Source organism: Danio rerio, chromosome 15 (assembly GCF_052040795.2).
Source record: "Danio rerio strain M-AB ecotype USA chromosome 15, GRCz13ab, whole genome shotgun sequence".
Classification (NCBI taxonomy): domain Eukaryota; kingdom Metazoa; phylum Chordata; class Actinopteri; order Cypriniformes; family Danionidae; genus Danio; species Danio rerio.
The window spans coordinates 20,290,574-20,308,482 of NC_141035.1; the positions used below are offsets into that span (position 1 = coordinate 20,290,574).

General features: G+C 37.7%; 1 protein-coding gene across 1 annotated transcript; it reads right to left on the reverse strand.

Annotated features, from left to right (window-relative positions):
* Positions 1-420: 420 nt before the first annotated feature.
* Positions 421-17,720, reverse strand: adamts15b (ADAM metallopeptidase with thrombospondin type 1 motif, 15b). The gene is made up of 8 exons (XM_087283985.1): positions 16,572-17,720; positions 14,101-14,233; positions 9,744-9,911; positions 9,343-9,626; positions 7,593-7,770; positions 7,090-7,265; positions 4,446-4,621; positions 421-3,417 (listed from the first exon to the last, which is right to left on the reverse strand). The coding sequence occupies exons 1-8, from the start codon at positions 17,490-17,492 to the stop codon at positions 2,646-2,648; spliced, it is 2,808 nt and encodes a 935-aa protein (XP_087140111.1). The 5' UTR covers positions 17,493-17,720; the 3' UTR covers positions 421-2,645.
* Between the last annotated feature and the right edge of the window lie 189 nt (positions 17,721-17,909).

Sequence of the window (17,909 nt, forward strand, 5' to 3'; positions counted from 1 at the left end):
GAGTGTGTGTGTGTGAGTGTGTGGATGTTTCCCAGAGATGGGTTGCGGATGGAAGGGCATCCGCTGCGTAAAAACTTGCTGGATAAGTTGGCGGTTCATTCCGCTGTGGCGACCCCAGATTAATAAAGGGACTAAGCCGAGAAGAAAATGATTGAATGAATGTTATTGAGTTATTAGAAATGAGTTATTAAACGATTATGTTTAAAAATGGGTTTTACGTATAATTTTGACTTAAGCAATATATTGTATATAATATTTTCAAAGAATTTTAAATGTCAAGGAATTTCTCGATTCCTTATGAATCAAAAGGTAAGATGTTGATCCAATTCAATTTTATTTTTCTTAAAAATTGTAATAGTTATGGGGCTCCAAATGAACTTGGAATATGAAAACATATGAGTAAGAAGATCCTTCAAAACATTTGATGTCACTTCTGTATTTATTTGTGCACAGTTGGTGGATGTATACATAGTATACAATGGATTCCAATAAAGAAAAAAACATAAGTGCCTTTTGCTGTCAAAAGATGAGAAGAAAACAAAACAAGGAAGCACCTTTCAAATGAATGAAATGTTCTCGGCTACACCATCTGGATTAAAGGGGTTGATCGCACAAGTTACAATGTGCCTTCATAAATCCAGCAGAGAGTACATGAAATACACTTACAATAAAACTCTGTAGACTTTTCTTTCAAGAAACATGGGGATTTTACAGGCCATAGCAGCTACATGTGTCCAGTGAATACAGGCCCAAAAAAGACACTTGCTTATTCTGTTTAATATATTTGTTATATAAATATCTAATTCTGATGGGTTTTAGCTAATTGAGGGAGATTGTATAAGATGTTTAAGTTATGGGATTATATTATAAAATGGCTATAACAAATAATCAGAAAGTGTCATACTTCACGTTTTTTTATGGGACCTGGATTTAGTTTTAGGGCAGTCTTGTGTGGAATATTTGCAGTGCCACGGCTGTATCAGTGTCTTTTAGCACAGATTATTTTACAAAATAATTTTATGGTTTACTCGTATAAAGAGCTGAGTAGCTAAAATATATTGGTTTAAAGTACACTAACTGACTTGTATATACTATTTTACTTGTTTTATCTCTTTGTGTACAGTACTTTTTGTTAAACATTAACGTTTATTTTTATAGTAATGTAAATATGAGTTCAGAATATGTCTTCTTCAGCCCATCTAAAAGGGCAAATGACTGATTACTTTAATTAAATGCTTTCTTCTGGCACAATTATTTTTGTCTATTTATAAATTCTCCTCTCAAACCTTTGACGGTTAGAACAGTTTAATCTATCGATTACCTCATCTTAATTTCCAAATACAAATGATGAATAGTGCATGGACCAAGTCGCCCTGTTTTTGCATACAATATGCTTCACATTTAGGTCAAATATTCACATATATTTAACGAATACAAATGCAAACATTAAGTCTGACATCTTCACTTTATCCACAGACCACATACAGAGTGAAAGTCTGCTTTTGTAAGTTTAATGCTGTAACAATTACATTGTTCTGTGTTTGGTTGCGTTAAAACACCCTGTCCTTTTCGAGGTAGGTGATGTCTATTTTACAATGGTTAAATGTTTATGCTCATGGTAAAAGACCTGTCTTTATTTCATGATGATTTTCCCATTATAAAAGCGAGGCACCACAGCATGCACATGTAAAAAGATCCCTATTTTTGATTTGGCTCCATGATATGCAACCCAGGCTCAATGGAAGTACATGACTTAACCAACAGTTTTGGAAAAAAACGACTTGTGCCTACATTTGACTACAGGTTCCAGGTGACCACTAGAAGCTGTTAAACACTATCAACATTTGTTTCAGAGTGTTTTGTGTTCACTTTATAATTTTGTGATGGTTAATTTGCTGAATTTGTGTAAATTTCATTCAACTTGCTCATGCCCCAGTGATTTTTTTTTCCTAAATTGTATATTCTCCAGGACAATTTTATAATATTTTATTGCGTTTCTCCAGAAACGTATTTAGGGCTACATTTTTAGAATGAGCCTATGCTGGCTAAGTTTAATCTCAAATAACTCCATAAATAATGTTGTATAACTCTTTAAAACTGCCCCTTTTAGGCTTTGATCCTCTTTTCAAAAGAGAGTAGAGCTACAAATGTTAGCAAGCATAAGGGCAAATTTAAAAACAAGACTAACGTCCCATGCTAATAAGCGAGAGACTGTCACTAATGGGCTTTCCTTCTCAGATGACACATAGAAAGGGAGAATCAAAGTGTTTCTGCAGACTGTTTGATCATAAAAAATGTAATTCATAAATGTTTACCATTAAAAGCTGGCTATATTCACAGACTGTTGTCACGCAACTGTTTAAACCCCTAATAAAAGTGAATTTTGCATAATAGCAACTTAAGAAATTTAACTAGATTTGAGAAAATAAAATAACATTTTTGATTTTCACTGAACTGTGCTGTTTAATAAACTTCAAAATAGGGTATCATTTATTCAGCTTATAGCGCCTGTTGTGGGCATGTCATCTGTAAAGTGTAGCAAATGTACCTTTAGCAAATTATTTCAGGATTTGCAGAAATGTAGTCGTGTAGTTCCACAGAGTCTGGGCTAAGAAAATGGGTCCTAAAACACACCTGAACAGTCACTAGCAGGACCGAACAGTGCAAAAGTCAAGTTCCTGTGGCTTTTTCTTGCCTGAGCAATGGTCTCTAGGTAAAAACTGTCCTGTCTGAGTCATGCACCGCAGTGGGCGTCTCTTAAAGCCTTTCCCGCAGGTTTTAGAGCATGAGGACCATTCGCCGATGCTCCATGTTGGGCATGGATCACCACACACCTTCATGGAACTGGGCTTCTGGGATCCATCACAATTTGTGGCCATTTTCCCATCTGACCCCAAACACTGTATGAGTCTACTTTGGACTCCATTCCCACAGCTAACCGAGCACTTACTCCAGTCCGCCGTGACCCACTTATAAGATGGTGTCTGATAGACTGGCTTCTTCAGTTCTACTTTATTGCTGTCTTCCAGCACGCTGTTCTGCGCAGGGATCCTCTCCTCTTTCTTGAAGATCTTGCTCTCCTTATTCCCCACAGTCTGGTAGTAGGAGTATCGCACACGAGGAGGTGTCATTTTACCCACAGACAGCAGCTCCACCGTCAGGGACTCTTTAAGAGGTCTTGAGGTCTGCAGTGTCTCCACTGACGTGCCGGTTCCACTGTAGCGCAGCAGACTCCCCTTCACAATGATGTCTTTTTCTACTGCCGAAACCACAAAGTTTCCGTTCAGGAGATATTTGCCGTGATGGTTCTTTACTGCTAGATAGTTGTCATCGTTCACCAAACCACGGTAACCACGCTGCCTTACATCCACATTTGCAGCTCCAATAGGTAGATCGATGACAAAGTTATATCCATGTCTAAAAGAAGAAGATAACAGGGTTGGATAGTATTCAGAATTACTCAAGTTTTTGGCTACACTTTACTTGCATGTTTTAGAGGCACCAACTGCAAATCCATCCATCCAACCATCCATCCATCCATCCAACCATCTATCCATCCATCCATCAATCAATCAATAAATCAGCCAATCAATCAATCAATCAATCAATCAATCAATCAATCAATCAATCAATCAATCAATCAATCAATCAATCAATCAATCAATCAATCAATCAATCAATCAATCAATCAATCAATCAAATCAATCAAATCAACCTGTCATTTTCACCAGTTTTCTCTAAAATCAGTACAGCGACTATAGACTCATTGAAGTGTTGCCATGTCCACTTACTGTACACTTATTTAGTGTTTTGGGCTTCAGTGATCCAGCTTATGGAGTTAATAATGTAGACAGGTGTGATATTTGGTCAGATAAAGCATTTAGGTTAAAAATGATTATGGATGTGTACTTATTTGCTGTAGTTAAAATTTGAAGTGGATTAAAAGTTTAACTTTAATCAAAGTTGTACCTTTTGATCCCCTTTAAATGACTACTGTATATCTTAGGGATCTTTATCCTTCCACTTGGACTTGAAAAACCAAGGTCCGACCCGAGACCTGACTTTGTTTGGTTTCTAAATTTTAACATGTGCCTCAGATTCAGAGTCAGGTTCAGTATAAACTGCCTTGGACCTAGGGTAATTTAAAAAAGTGCTCTTTAGATATCCAAGATATCTACTCACATCATTATAGTGCACATTCATGCAGGAAAGTGCTTTTCGTTTAGTGAACAAAGTAAACCCATGAGTTAGACTTTACATTTTTTTTTTGTATTAATTAAAAACATAATAATTTATGCAAGTCAGATTTGCTTATAAAGTGATTTGAGTCAATTTGGGTTAAACTTTAGGGTTGTTTATGGTTAGCCACTTGTAATTATGAATTATATGTTCTTAAAAAAAAACAAAAAAAAACAACAACACATACTCAGAGATGAAGCACCTACATGGGTTTTGTGAACATTCCAGAGACTTTCTTGCAGTTTTTGTTTTCACCTCCACACACACCACACTTGTCAAACTTCATGTTGGAGTTCAGTTTTCCATCACAGCCAGCCTTGATGCACTTTCCCTGAACACAGACAGCTGAGGTATCAGGAGAACAAGGAGTCCCATCCACCACCTGTCACACAGATAACACTCAATGCACTTCACCAGCAGACACTTTTCAAGTACACAAAATTAAATGTGCTGAGTTTTACAAGAGAAATTCCAAGTATGGCCTTAGTGTTGGTAAAGCCATGCACTACAAATTAATAAACTATGGGAATAACTATGGGAAAATAGCTTTTTCTTGTCAATGTCCCAAACTAATATGGGTGCTTTCACAGCTAGATTTTTGTTCCGGCGCGTTTCCCTAGTTATTCGTTCGGCAAATGTGAAAGTAGCAATTACGCTCAGAACTGTGCCGAATCAATCGGTCTGATATCACCTGAATGAGATGGTCTAGGCTTGATTGAAACAAACTTTGCAGCGGATCGATTGTAGTGAGAAAGCAAAACGATCCAACTAACTAACAAACCAGGATACTGTATATCCCAGTGCATTGTGGATATGTAATAGGCATATGGCTATATGAAGAGAGAATTATGTCTAGGGTTGGATGTCTACCCGTAAATGTGCATGTCATGTAAAATAAGAAAGTGAGAAGTAGGTGTGGAACTTAGGGTATTTATAGTGGCTTAGGATCGTCTGATTGGTGAATCATAAATTGAATAATGCGGGGCCGGCTGCAAGCAATCATAAGCATGTAATCATCTTGAAATTAGTTTATAAATAAACTTCACTAAGGACGCATGACAGCTGAGCGGGACTCTGCAAAATAAACCGTAAAACTCTGACCAATGTGACGAGAGTTTACTCGCACATTATTTATTTTAGCTATTTTGGTCTGTTTTGAACTTTTGCTGTGTGAAAGCGAACCACACCAAGAATAAAGAGCAACATTGTAACAATTTTAATCGCACTTTCAGAACAAAATAATCGATCTACATGTTTGAATCAGTAGGCCAATTCAGCCAAGCACAATGAAAACTTTACAAAAATAACACAATTGTTATAATCTCTGTTGATTAATTATTTTGTTAGATTAAATGATTAATATAGATTTAATACAGCCAATATGAACAATGAAAAGTTTACAAAAAAACAGAATTTATAGCTGTAACAAAAATAGGCTATAGATTGTTTCTAATAGTAAATGTCTGCTTTGTCCAGTTTTGCATATATTCATTTTATTGACTCCTTATCTATCTATTTTGTCAAAGCTCGATGTCTAAATAAATCTTCAGCAGACATTACACCAGACTCACCTCCTGTCTAATAATCTCAAAAATCTTTGTTTTGTTACTTTTGATGATAATATTTACAATTCTCTCCACTTTGTCAACAATTAATGCTGTTTCAATGTGTTATGGCATGACAGATTAAACAGCAAGTCAACATGATCATTACTTTCTCTTTGCTAGTCAAAGAACAAAATAATATATGTACAATATGTCTTATAAACATTTAAATCAACCAACATTTCAAACACATTAGTAAAACAGCCTTGTTTGTTTAATTTTTTTAAGTAATCTCTCTGGTTACTGTTGAATCACTGGTAGCTGTAGAAATAAATGAGCCCATAATCAAATCTGAGGTTAATCAAAGCAAGACGAGAAGAAACCAAGACAACCTGAAACAGTTTCAAAACAAATGTCAACATACAGTAAGGTAACATAGTTATCAATAGTTGTGTAATTGACTAAATCTGATACAGCTGTATAGCTTATTGATGATTCTACAAGTCTTTCCAACATAGACTTAAGCCGTGGTCACACTAGAGTTTGAGCATGCGAAATTCTGTCATGCAGCACTGCGTAAAGGTGTCGGATTAAACAAGTTGATTATGCATAAAAAAAAAGCGAACGATTGCTCTATATTTTAAATTTCTGTAGAAGAGGGCATGTTTTGGTTTTCTATTGGTCTCACACAATCACATGGTGAGATTTTGCAGGTCAGAGTTCACCAAGCTTGAGTTTTCTAGTGCAACAACATGCGAAATGCATTGCACATACTTGCGTTCCCGGTCTGCCACGTTTGCATGTGTATAAATAGAAGCCTATGGGACAAGAAGTACAGTGGGACTGCTGCTTTAAAGAAAATGCGTGCTTTAGGCAAAACATTTTTAAAATCACAAAAATGCACTTAAACATAAATTTGTCTGCAGTTTCTAGATAAAAGGTTTTAGGTCAGAGGTTCGCTAGGTGATCTGTATGAAAACCACATGGACATGTACAAGTGCGTCTATCTGAAACATGTAAAAGTAACGTATTTCAAACTCGCAAACATTTACACTGCACCCTCTAATGGAATGGATTGAAATGTACCTGGAGCAATGTATTTTACAATTCGTAAAAATGTAAGTCGTAGCCCATATTTCCAGTGAGCCTGGGCTTTAACTGTGATTTAAGTTCTCGCCATAACTTTTTAAAAGTATTTGCTTTGGAAATACCATGTTATTTCTTTCATGACATAAGAGCTAAGGAACTTCTCCTGCATATGTCAAACAACTTTTCCATATTCAAGAAGATAAATCAGTTTATTTACCTTTGGCGCAAGGACGTAGAAGTATCCGGTGCCGTTGGCTCTGCAGATGAGCTTACATCTGTCTTTAACAGAGACTCCCGAGTACTTTGGGACCCAAACCACAGATGGACTCAGTCTGTTAGTGTTCAGTGTAAAGCCATTAAACGTCTCACACTGCTCCTCCCGAAACGTTTTTCCTGTTACAATCAGTCGATCATCATCAGACATGAATTATAATGTTTAAAATACTATTTTTTGGAACAATTTATTTTGATGGCCCATTTGAGTATTAGTAGACTGTCTGCTGTTGACACTGCTCTTCAACAGACATTTAACAGACTATAAGAAACTTTGCAAGTACATGTCATCTCACACTAACCTAACCCTTACCCCAACCTAAAAGTCTACTTATAATCTGATGAGAATTAGTTGGCATATAGATAAAATGTAACTTAAATTCAACAAACGGACCATCAAAATAAAGTGTGACCTTTTTTTAATAGAATGACAGATTTGTTGTTTACCTGAGTCTTTACAAGGCTCTAAGTTGCAGGAGCGATGCTTCACTCTCAGGCCTTGGCAATACTTGCCCCCATTTTCAGGCACAGGATTGTTACAGTCACGTTTGGCAAGCTGCACTCCTCCTCCACATGAACGGGAACATGGGCCATACAGACCCCATCGACCCCAACGACCATCTACCTGTGGAGAAAGTCAACACGCTTCAGAATAATGACACCTTGACACCTTGATGAAAATGATAAAAAACAAAACAACTATGCTGTTTAGAACACATTTTTAACTATGCATTTGTCGTCTTTTAAAAACATATAAAAAAATGAAACTGACCTAAAATTTTTTTACTTATTACACATCTAGACATGACTACCATTTGTCTAGAAGTACGAATCGAGAGCATTTGTCAACCGAGGCTCATTCGGATTATATTCCCCTATATACATTTCTGGAGCCAAATATGTGTCAGAAGCTACGCTGAATCTGCCAGAGGCCGCATGTTTTTCAGATCTCCAGTTTCTCTTGCGAGTGCCATTCGCGCCTGCTGTTCTCATGTAAATCCAGGCCTGTTTGACTGACTGGCCAACTGTTCAATCCCCCACCCTCCCCTTCCCTAAACCCACCCAATAGTACTTTTAAAAACGTGTTTTAAAACCACAGATTGACCCAATTACCCTCTTTCCTAAACCCAACCGCAGTGTTTTCAAAAGCAATCCAGAAAAAGAAAAGCCCTCAAGGCAGCCTGGTTTTTGCCACATTCTCACCCTGTTATTTACTTGTTTATTTTATTTTTGGGCTTTTTTTTTGGCTTACCTGCTTTCTGGAACCGTTCTTCAACGGACTCGAACCTCGTTGTCACAGTCAGCTCTACCCTGCATCTCAAATCTGCAGACAAACGTGTCGAGCTAACGGACAAACTGGAAACATCGAAAAAACCATCTATATAGAGGTAAGCGGTCAGCTGGTAAGCGAGAAAAGGAATGGTGTCATACTGCCCCGTATAGCGTTTGTTTTAAATATGAACTTAGATTCAGGCTACATAATTTGTGATCTCCAGAAATGTATATAGTACTACGTTTTCAGAATGAGCCTATGTTGTCATAGTCCATGATATATATATATTTTTTAATTCTCCATTTATACAAATGAATCAGTATTCCAGTTTCTAAGAAGCTGTATGAGTTTGAGGACCATCTTTCTATATTGTGACAGCTGAGGGACTCTTTAAGTTTACAAATCCTCTTTTGGAGACACATTAAACTGCATTTCATATTCATTAGGATCCATGAAATATCCGGAGATATGAGCTTTTGCACAGTATGGTAATGTAGGAAGGTTTCTGGGAATTATGTCAATATTTCATGTAGTTCATGAAGGGCAGTACTGCATACAAAACAATATCTTTAAACAAAAACCAAAGCTGTTACCAACAATCACTGTGTTCAAATGTTTACAATTTTGGAGCATCGGTGAATCCTTAAAGCTTTTGGTCTTGTAGGCAACTTCAAACACCTTAAGAATTAAGTATTAAGGGTATGTAAAATTATTTTGACTTGTGGTCATGACGTTTATAATTTATGCTTGTTTTAAAATTGCAGTACTAAATAAGGACAAAGTTGATTTTTACAATCGCATCTTCTTATTTAAATGACATTATTTGAATTGCCAGAGTGATTTCAGATGAAGATATTTCATGATCCTGATGATTTTTTTTCTTACAAAAGATCCGGGCCAGGTATGCAGTCATATCATGCTCACCTTGTTTTTGAAGGTATTTTGCTTTTCAGTGCAAGTCCCCCTGTAGCACAACTTGTTGGTTCCACAGGCAGTGCCATCAGCCCAGGGAAAGTGGCGCGTCTGGCAAACCAGTTGACCCTTAGCCTTCCCAGTACACCACAGTTTGGAGCAGGCCTGCATGTAGGGACAGGGCTTGGATCCGGAGCCAAATGCCAGCTCACACTGACGGCCAAGAGAGTAGCTGATGCCTGGTGGGTCTTCTGGAAGAGCCATGAGCTTCTGGGGCTGATCCAGAAGACAGTCGCCTAGACAGCAATACGTACATGTTTGATTCATGTAGCTGAAAATATCCTTGGTGTATTTGTTTGATATTCCAGTGATAAACGTGTCAGAGTGTATTGCAGGACTGCAGTCAAACTCACCGTGGCCAGAGTCCAGGAAGTCAGTGATGATAGCAGCGCTGCACACAGACCAGGGCGTGTGGTGGTCAATCTGGATCAGTGTTGGAGACATCATATGATTGTCCTTCAGCTTTCCAAACACATCCTCACAGGCCTTCACATTGTCATGTGGCATGCTGAAGACATGACCTGGAAGAGAGCCACAGATACGGTCAAACTATTTCAGTCTTTCTGTTCTCTCTTTTTCTTTATCTATCTATCTATCTATCTATCTATCTATCTATCTATCTATCTATCTATCTATCTATCTATCTATCTATCTATCTATCTATCTATCTATCTATCTATCTATCTATCTATCTATCATCTATCTATCTATCTATCCATCCATCCATCCATCCATCCATCCATCCATCCATCCATCCATCCATCCATCCATCCATCCATCCAACCAACCAACCAACCAACCAACCAACCAACCATCCACCCACCCACCGATCCATCCATCCATCCATCCATCCATCCATCCATCCATCCATCCATCCATCCATCCATCCATCCATCCATCCATCCATCCATCCATCCATCCACCCATCCATCCATTAACCGAACCAACCAACCAACCAACCAACCAACCAACCCATCCTTCCATCCATCCATCCATCCATCCATCCATCCATCCATCCATCCATCCATCCATCCATCCATCCATCCATCCAACCAACCATCCATCCATCCATCCACCCACTGATCAATCCATCCATCCATCCATCCATCCATCCATCCATCCATCCACCCATCCATCCATTAACCGAATCAACCAACCAACCAACCAACCAACCAACCCATCCATCCATCCATCCATCCATCCATCCAACCAACCATCCATCCATCCATCCATCCATCCATCCATCCATCCATCCATCCATCCATCCATCCATCCATCCACCCACCGATCCATCCATCCATCCATCCACCCACCCATCCATCCATAAACCGAATCAACCAACCAACCAACCAACCAACCCATCCATCCATCCATCCATCCATCCATCCATCCATCCATCCATCCATCCTGCCATCAGTTCATCCATCCATCCATCCATCCATCCATCCATCCATCCAATTAGTTATGGGATTTTACATACAATTTGGTCATTGTCATTCAGATTGTCAAACATGCTACAAATCTGAAAGCATTTATGCTAACATTTTCATGTCATATCAGTTGTGTAAATATGTTAAATAACATAAATTATTTGTATTTTTCCCTAAAAACTATCATTTTGTTTAAGAACACATTTATTCATGAACTCATATGGGTTATAAGGTAATTTTGGCACAGTCACTTTGGCACATTTGTCAGATCAGAATTGAAATTTTGCAAAACAGTAAGTAAATTTCTAAAAACAACGCATACAAATAGCAAAAAAACAAACAAAAAAAAACATAGATTACCTGCAAAAGCCAGTCTCTTGCTTAAAATCCTTAGTTCATCTCTTAAAACTACATTTCTGTGTCAATGAATGTGTCAGTGCTATCAGAATTAAAAGTCCCTGTGTCATTGTTTATGGATAAGACAGTAAAATTACTTGGTCATGTTGTCAATACAACAGTATACTCTGGAGGGCGGTTCTGATGTAAACTATGTCTTTTTTTGTTTGCTGTTTGTACCGTAATTTGTTGGCAGATCATGTCATTGTGATACAGAAAGTAGAAAATGTGAGCAAAGGAATTTACTTTTAGATGCACCTTCTTTAGAAAAAGTCAAGAATCACTTGACAGAAATGTATCAATGTATACCAGTTTAGAACAAAAAGTCTAATGAAAATGTATAGAATAATGCATTATGAAACGATATTAAGACAACTTTTTTAGCCATTTTGCATGATAAGACTTATGCCTTGAACAAACGATTAAATGTTGTGGTGCGGACTACTAAACACCATCATGGTTACACACACGACACTAAAGTAATGGGCTAAACATTTATTAACATCAGAGGTAAGATCAAATTCACATTATTCATAAGTGTCATACAAGGAAATATGAGAAAGGGAATTGATGGTTATGTACCATATACAGTTAGGTCCATAAATATTGGGACACAATTCTAACAATTCTTTTGGCTTCATACTCCAACACAATGGATATGAAATTAAACGAACAAGATGTGCTTTTACTGCAGTCTGTCAGCTTTAATTTGAGGGTTTTTACATCCAAATCAGGTAAATGGTGTAAGAATCACAACAGTGTGCATATGTGCTTCTCACTTGTTAAGGGTCCAAAAGTAATTGGACAATTGGTTTCTAAACTGTTTTATGGCCAGGTGTGTGTTTTTCCCTCATTATCCCAATTACAATGATCAGACAAAAGTTCCTGAGTTTATTTCAAGTGTGCTATTTGGATTTGTAATCTGGTACTGTCAACTCCCAAGATGAGATCCAAAAAGCTGTCTCTATCAGTGAAACAAGCTATCATTAGTCTGAAAAAGCAAAACAAACCCATCAGAGAGATAGCAAAAACATTAGGCGTGGCCAAAACATTTCTTTGGAACATTAATAAAAAGAAAAAAACCCACCAGTGAGCTCAGAAACACCAAAAGACTTGGAAGACCATGGAAAACAACTGTGGTGGATGACCAAAAAGTTCTTTCCCTTGTGAAGAAAACACCTTTCACAACAGTTGGCCAGATCAAGAACACTCCTAAGGAGGTAGGTGTATGTGTGTCGGAGTCAACAATCAAGAGAAGTCTACACCAGAGTGAATACAGAGGGTTCACCATAAGATGTAAACCATTGGTGAGCCTCAAAAACATGAAGGCTAGATTAGAGTTCTAAAAAAGCCTTCATAATGCTGGAACGACATCTTTTGGACAGATGAGATCAAGATCAACCTGTACTAGAGAAGAGAAGAGTATGGAGAAGGAAAGGAACTGCTCATGATCCTATTGAGGCATGATGGTAGTAATGACATGGCAAAGATTTGTATGGCTGTCAATGGAACTGGTTCTCTTGTATTTATTGATGATGTGACTGCTGACAAAAGCAGCAGGAGGAATTCTGAAGTGTTTCAGGCAATATTTCTGCTTATATTAAGCCAAATGCTTCAGAACTCATTGGACAGTGCTTCACCGTGCAGATGGAGAATGACTCAAAGAAACTGCAAAAGCGACCAAAGAGTTTTTAAAGGGAAAGACGTGGAATGTTATGCAATGGCCAAATCAATCACCTGATCTGAATCCGATTGAGCTTGCATTTTACTTGCTGAAGAAAAAAACTGAAAGAAAAATGCCCCAAGAACAAGCAGGAACTGAAGAGAGTTTCTGTAGAGGCCTGGCAGCGCACCACCAGGAATGAAGCTAAGCTTCTAGTGATGTCTATGCGTTAAAGACTTCAAGTTGTAATTGACTGCATTTGCAACCAAGTATTAAGAAGTGAAAGTTTTATTTTTGATCATTATTCTGTCCAATTACTTTTGGTTCCTTAACAAGTGGGAGGCACATATGCAAACTGTTGTAATTCCTAAAGCGTTCACTTGATTTGGATGTACAGTAAATACTCTCAAATTAAAGCTGACCGTCTGGAGTTGAAGCACATCTTGTTGTTTAATTTCAAATCAACTGTGTTTGTGTATAAAGCCAAAAATGTTAGAATTGTGTCGATGTCCAAATATTTATGGACCTAACTGTGCAGTAGGGAAACTTACTCTTACACACAGATTTTACAGTACAATTTATACATTTATTTACAGTTAAAAACACAATTGTTTATTTACCGTAAGCAGAAAGTGATTTAAAAAGAAAAAAAAATCATTGAGATCATCTGAAAGTAAGAATAAAAATGTGATGTCATGTAAATGTGATGTCAGGAGAGTTTAAAATGTTCTGCTGTGCTGCATTTTTGTTTTTGTATGCAGCATATTATCTGTTTGTTTCTAAGAAGTATGATGACTAACACATTCAAATATGCACAAAGAGTTTAACAGGTCTGTGCGCACCATATAAGGATGGCACTGATAGACCAGCCCTGGTCAGTGTGGTTCTCTCAGCATCTGCTAATGTTTTCCCATCTGTCTTTTATTAAACCTTTGTTTTCACAGGGATCAAGAGATGTGAAAAACGCTTGAACGCAATTGTCATTGTTCTACTAAATTAATAATTAAGCATGACAGGACTCTTTTTCAGGAACAGCTGGCACAACATTAATGTTTAAAGATCAAGGAATCAGAGATAGAATTTCAGAAGTCATCAAAATCTCATCGCCCTAAAGGTATCGACTTAATTTTGGGATGGGTACTATAAAAGAAACCCAGACGTGACCTTAAATTCAATGTTTTTCCTCAAAATGCTGACTTTAAAGCCAAACAAAGCTCTCACCTAGTTCATGTGCGGTGGTGAAGGCTGAAGGGAGGCCATCATCTTCAATAACCGAGCAGCTTCTCTTAGGATCACACATGGTGCCCACGTCAGCCATACCAAGAGTGTCACACGTAGTGGCCCCACACAGGTCCTGTGAAGAGGATGATTGTAGTGTGAATTCACTAATGGTAAACAAGCATCAAATGTTTTATTAGCAGTTCGAAGACGACAGTAGTAATCTTGCTTTTAAACTCTGTAATTGCTTCAAATCCCCATGCTTCCTGATTGAGCTTTCCCAGTGATTAGATCTGATCCACAGCATATGTGTGTGAATCGTCTATTTCCGATTTGTCCGATCTGAATAAATGGTTAATGTCTATTGACATAATGGGAAGCACAGGGCGTTGTGGACCAATGAGGGTGGCCAAGAATGCTTGTAAACATCTGTAGTTACAACATAGTAAAGAGGACAGATGGACCCGTGTGAGAACATCATAATGCAGCCACCTGGAGCCTTAAGAGAGAACGTTTAGAAAGTCTATATACATTCCAATATTTTCTTAACATAAATAGTAGATGTTTTTCATGCACATCAGCTCTGTGTGTATTTTAAAGGGATACTCCTCTCTTTTTTTGGGGCGGGGTGGGGGGGGGGGATTCTGTCTGGTGGGCAATAGTATCTGGATACAGCCTTGATGATGCAAGCTAAGACTGCATATCTCAGTAATGCAATGTCAGACACATTGCACTCAATGGAGCTAGTAATGTAGGGTTAGGTGAGCGCATTAAAGAACATTGGATGCAGCTCAGATTGCACTGCACCAAGTCTGCATTAAGAGCCCTCTTCTGGTGGGAGCACTTTTAGCATAGCTTAGCATAAATCATTGAGTTGGCATGTCGTTTAAATATTACTAAAAAAAAGCTCAATACTTTTCCTATATTTTGGCATAATAATCAAGGAACTTTGCTGCTGTACCATTATGCAATGATGTAACGCAGTGACTGAAATTAGGTAACAGTGCTGTGTAATATCGTTGTGCCTGCTACAGCCATGGTACAGCAGCAAAATTCCTGGATTATTACACTGGAATGGGAGTGTTCAAAGCCATATTGTTGACCTATTAAATGGCTTCTTATATTTTCTGTTGGATTTATTACACAATGTAACTACAGAAGAGTCAAGATTTAAATAAGAAAATTATCAAACCATTTTTTATATGCTAATGGTCTAATCTGATTCAATGATTTATGCTAAGCTAAGCTAAGAGTGCTCCTGCTAGACATACTGTAGAGATCATATTGGTTGGCTTTGACAATGGTAAGATTCAACTGTTTATATCTAGAGGACTTTTAAATTTAGCCTGTTTAGCCTAATAGGTGGAGTGTTCCTTTAATACCTTAAAAATACAGTATATATTTGTTGCTTTATTCCTGTGTAAAATGAACACATGGAGTAAATTGTTTTGTTAAATAACAGGTGCAAAGCAGGTAACTTGGCAAAGCGGTTAGTGTTGTAATGACAGCTGACTTGGATCAGTCCACTGCTTGAGTCAGTGTGTTTTTGTAACAAGTCATGATGTGTGCTTTCAGCTTTCTGATGATGTAATGGTGCTTTTAGGTTTATATTGGAATCAAATGGTAGAAAATTACATTTTCTTGCATGGGTCACTCCCGAGCCTTATTTGCTGAAATGTTTTACTTTTTTTCTATCCAGATGGCATGTCATGATGCTAGTATTGAATTGTTTTTGCTGTTCCAAAACTCTTGAACTATGTAATGCAAAATAAAGTCATCCATAGAAACAACTGAGGAAAAGTTATGTAAGAGGTGAATCATGATGTTAGAGATTACAAAAAAAAATCATAATAAGGAAAAAAAATATATTAAGTATTTAGCAATGCATTTTTTGTTTAATTGCTGCCCTCATGTTTTTAGTTTGACTTCTACGTCTTTACCTACATCTTGGATGACTTAATGGTGAGTAAATAAACATTTCTGAATCGAGGTTATATTTTACAGAAATGCACTTCCTGTAAAACTACACCACATAGGCTTTCCTTTGAGGATTATTTAAATATTATTTTTTACAAAAACTGCTTAAAGTGATAGTTTACTTAAAAATGGCAATCGTTACAGCTTTCCAACATTCTTCAAAATATCTTATTTTATGTTCACCAGAAGAAAGAATGTCAAACATGTTTGGAACAAGTGAATGGTGATTTTCAGTTTCGGGTAACTATATACCCCCTTAATAAATGTATTAAATTAAACAGAAGATTATACCAAATTATATGAACATTAACTTCTTTCAGGAGAACTTTTTTTTTTTTTTTTGGCAAAATGCATTCTTGCAGCAACAACAAGAGATTGTTTTGTTTATTCCAAGACTATTATCAAAACATCAAATCAGAAATCCATTTATTTCTGTCTTAACTGACACATCCAGACGAAAAAGTCATTGACCTAGATATGTGAACATCCTTTCTTACCTGCTTTGTAAACAGAATAGCCGTGTCCCAGTACTCAGGGTGTTTGTCGTTGACTTTGTTGAGCTTCTTCTGCCAGGTGCAGAAATTGCGCAGGGTTAGTGCTGCGTTACTGGATACTTTGGGTCCCTTTTCTGCCTCATTAATCACTATAAGCTTTACAACCACTATACTGATGGCATTCAAGATACTGGGGTGTTTGTACAGCTTTGCAGTGACGGACAAAAGAGTCAGAAGGTAATGCTTCAGGTCGTCACCATGAAATTTTGCCATTGACTCATCAGCAACAACCAGCACCTCCACGTATCTCGGGATTGAGGCGAATCTTTTCGACCTGCTCATACTTCTCAGCAAAGTTTCAGTCAAGTTCTTCGTGTGTCCTTTCAAATGTTTGTACTTATCTAAAGACTCCATAACCTCCTGGTTTGATGTCACTCCGCACTTGGATGAGTTTGGAGCGTTAAGATTTTTCCTGCGGATGACGTGCGTTTTTCCAGCATCATCTGAGATCAGTTCTGGTGCTGTCCTGCGCTCAATGATGTACTCCATCCCGTTATAAGAAAACGCTCCTCGGACACCTCCACACAGACTGAGAGCTGCATATGAATTCATGTCTGCGTTGATATCACCAGAGTAGAAGCATCTTCTCAATTCATCTCCCGAAAGCGCGCTTGGAGATGAGGTGTCTTGAAATGTGCCGTCAGGAGCAAGGAAACTGGAGTCAGGTAAAAGATTAAGATAGAATTCCTGATTAAACGCGTTTATTCGGTAAACAACAAGTTCTTTGCTCGGTTTGTCAAAACTTGGGACATTTTCACGGTCAAGTCGAACAGGTTCACAAAAATCAGTTTCCACACAGAGGTATCTTTTCGTTAAAATCAGCACATGCAAAAGACAAAACAAAACGGGGAAAACCGACATCATTGTTGGAGGTGAAATATCCCCTTAAAGCTTAATTCACACCGTGATGCTCTTGATCACGGTTCTGTACATCCGTCATGAGAATTAAGCTAATCGCCATCCTCTGTGAAACCAGCACACTCTTTTTTTTACTTCGTTTAAATCACATGTAATCATTGCAGATTGTGATAAGAGCTTTTGGGAGGTTCTGATGAGAGCTCATGGTTCATGTTGAACACCGCAGAGGCATCTGACTCTCTTATTATGAGCATCAAGCCAGGCGCGCTTCAGAAGTTCCCTCCCACTCCTTACAAATCACTGTCATTTGTAGAGGTGTGGAATACTTGGCAAGGGGCTTTGATGGGAAAAGCCTGTGCTAACGGGTGTATTTGTTGTTATTTTTAATTAATATATATATTTTAAATAATTAATAAAAAAAAC

Coding starts and splice junctions, on each gene's coding strand:
- adamts15b (XM_087283985.1), bottom strand. CDS start 17,492: ATGATGTCGGTTTTCCCCGTTTTGTTTTGTCTTTTGCATGTGCTGATT. Junction 7,266..7,592: donor AGAGCCTTGTAAAGACTCAG/GTAAACAACAAA, acceptor TGATTGTAACAG/GAAAAACGTTTCGGGAGGAG. Junction 3,418..4,445: donor GGAATGTTCACAAAACCCAT/GTAGGTGCTTCA, acceptor TTCTTCTTTTAG/ACATGGATATAACTTTGTCA.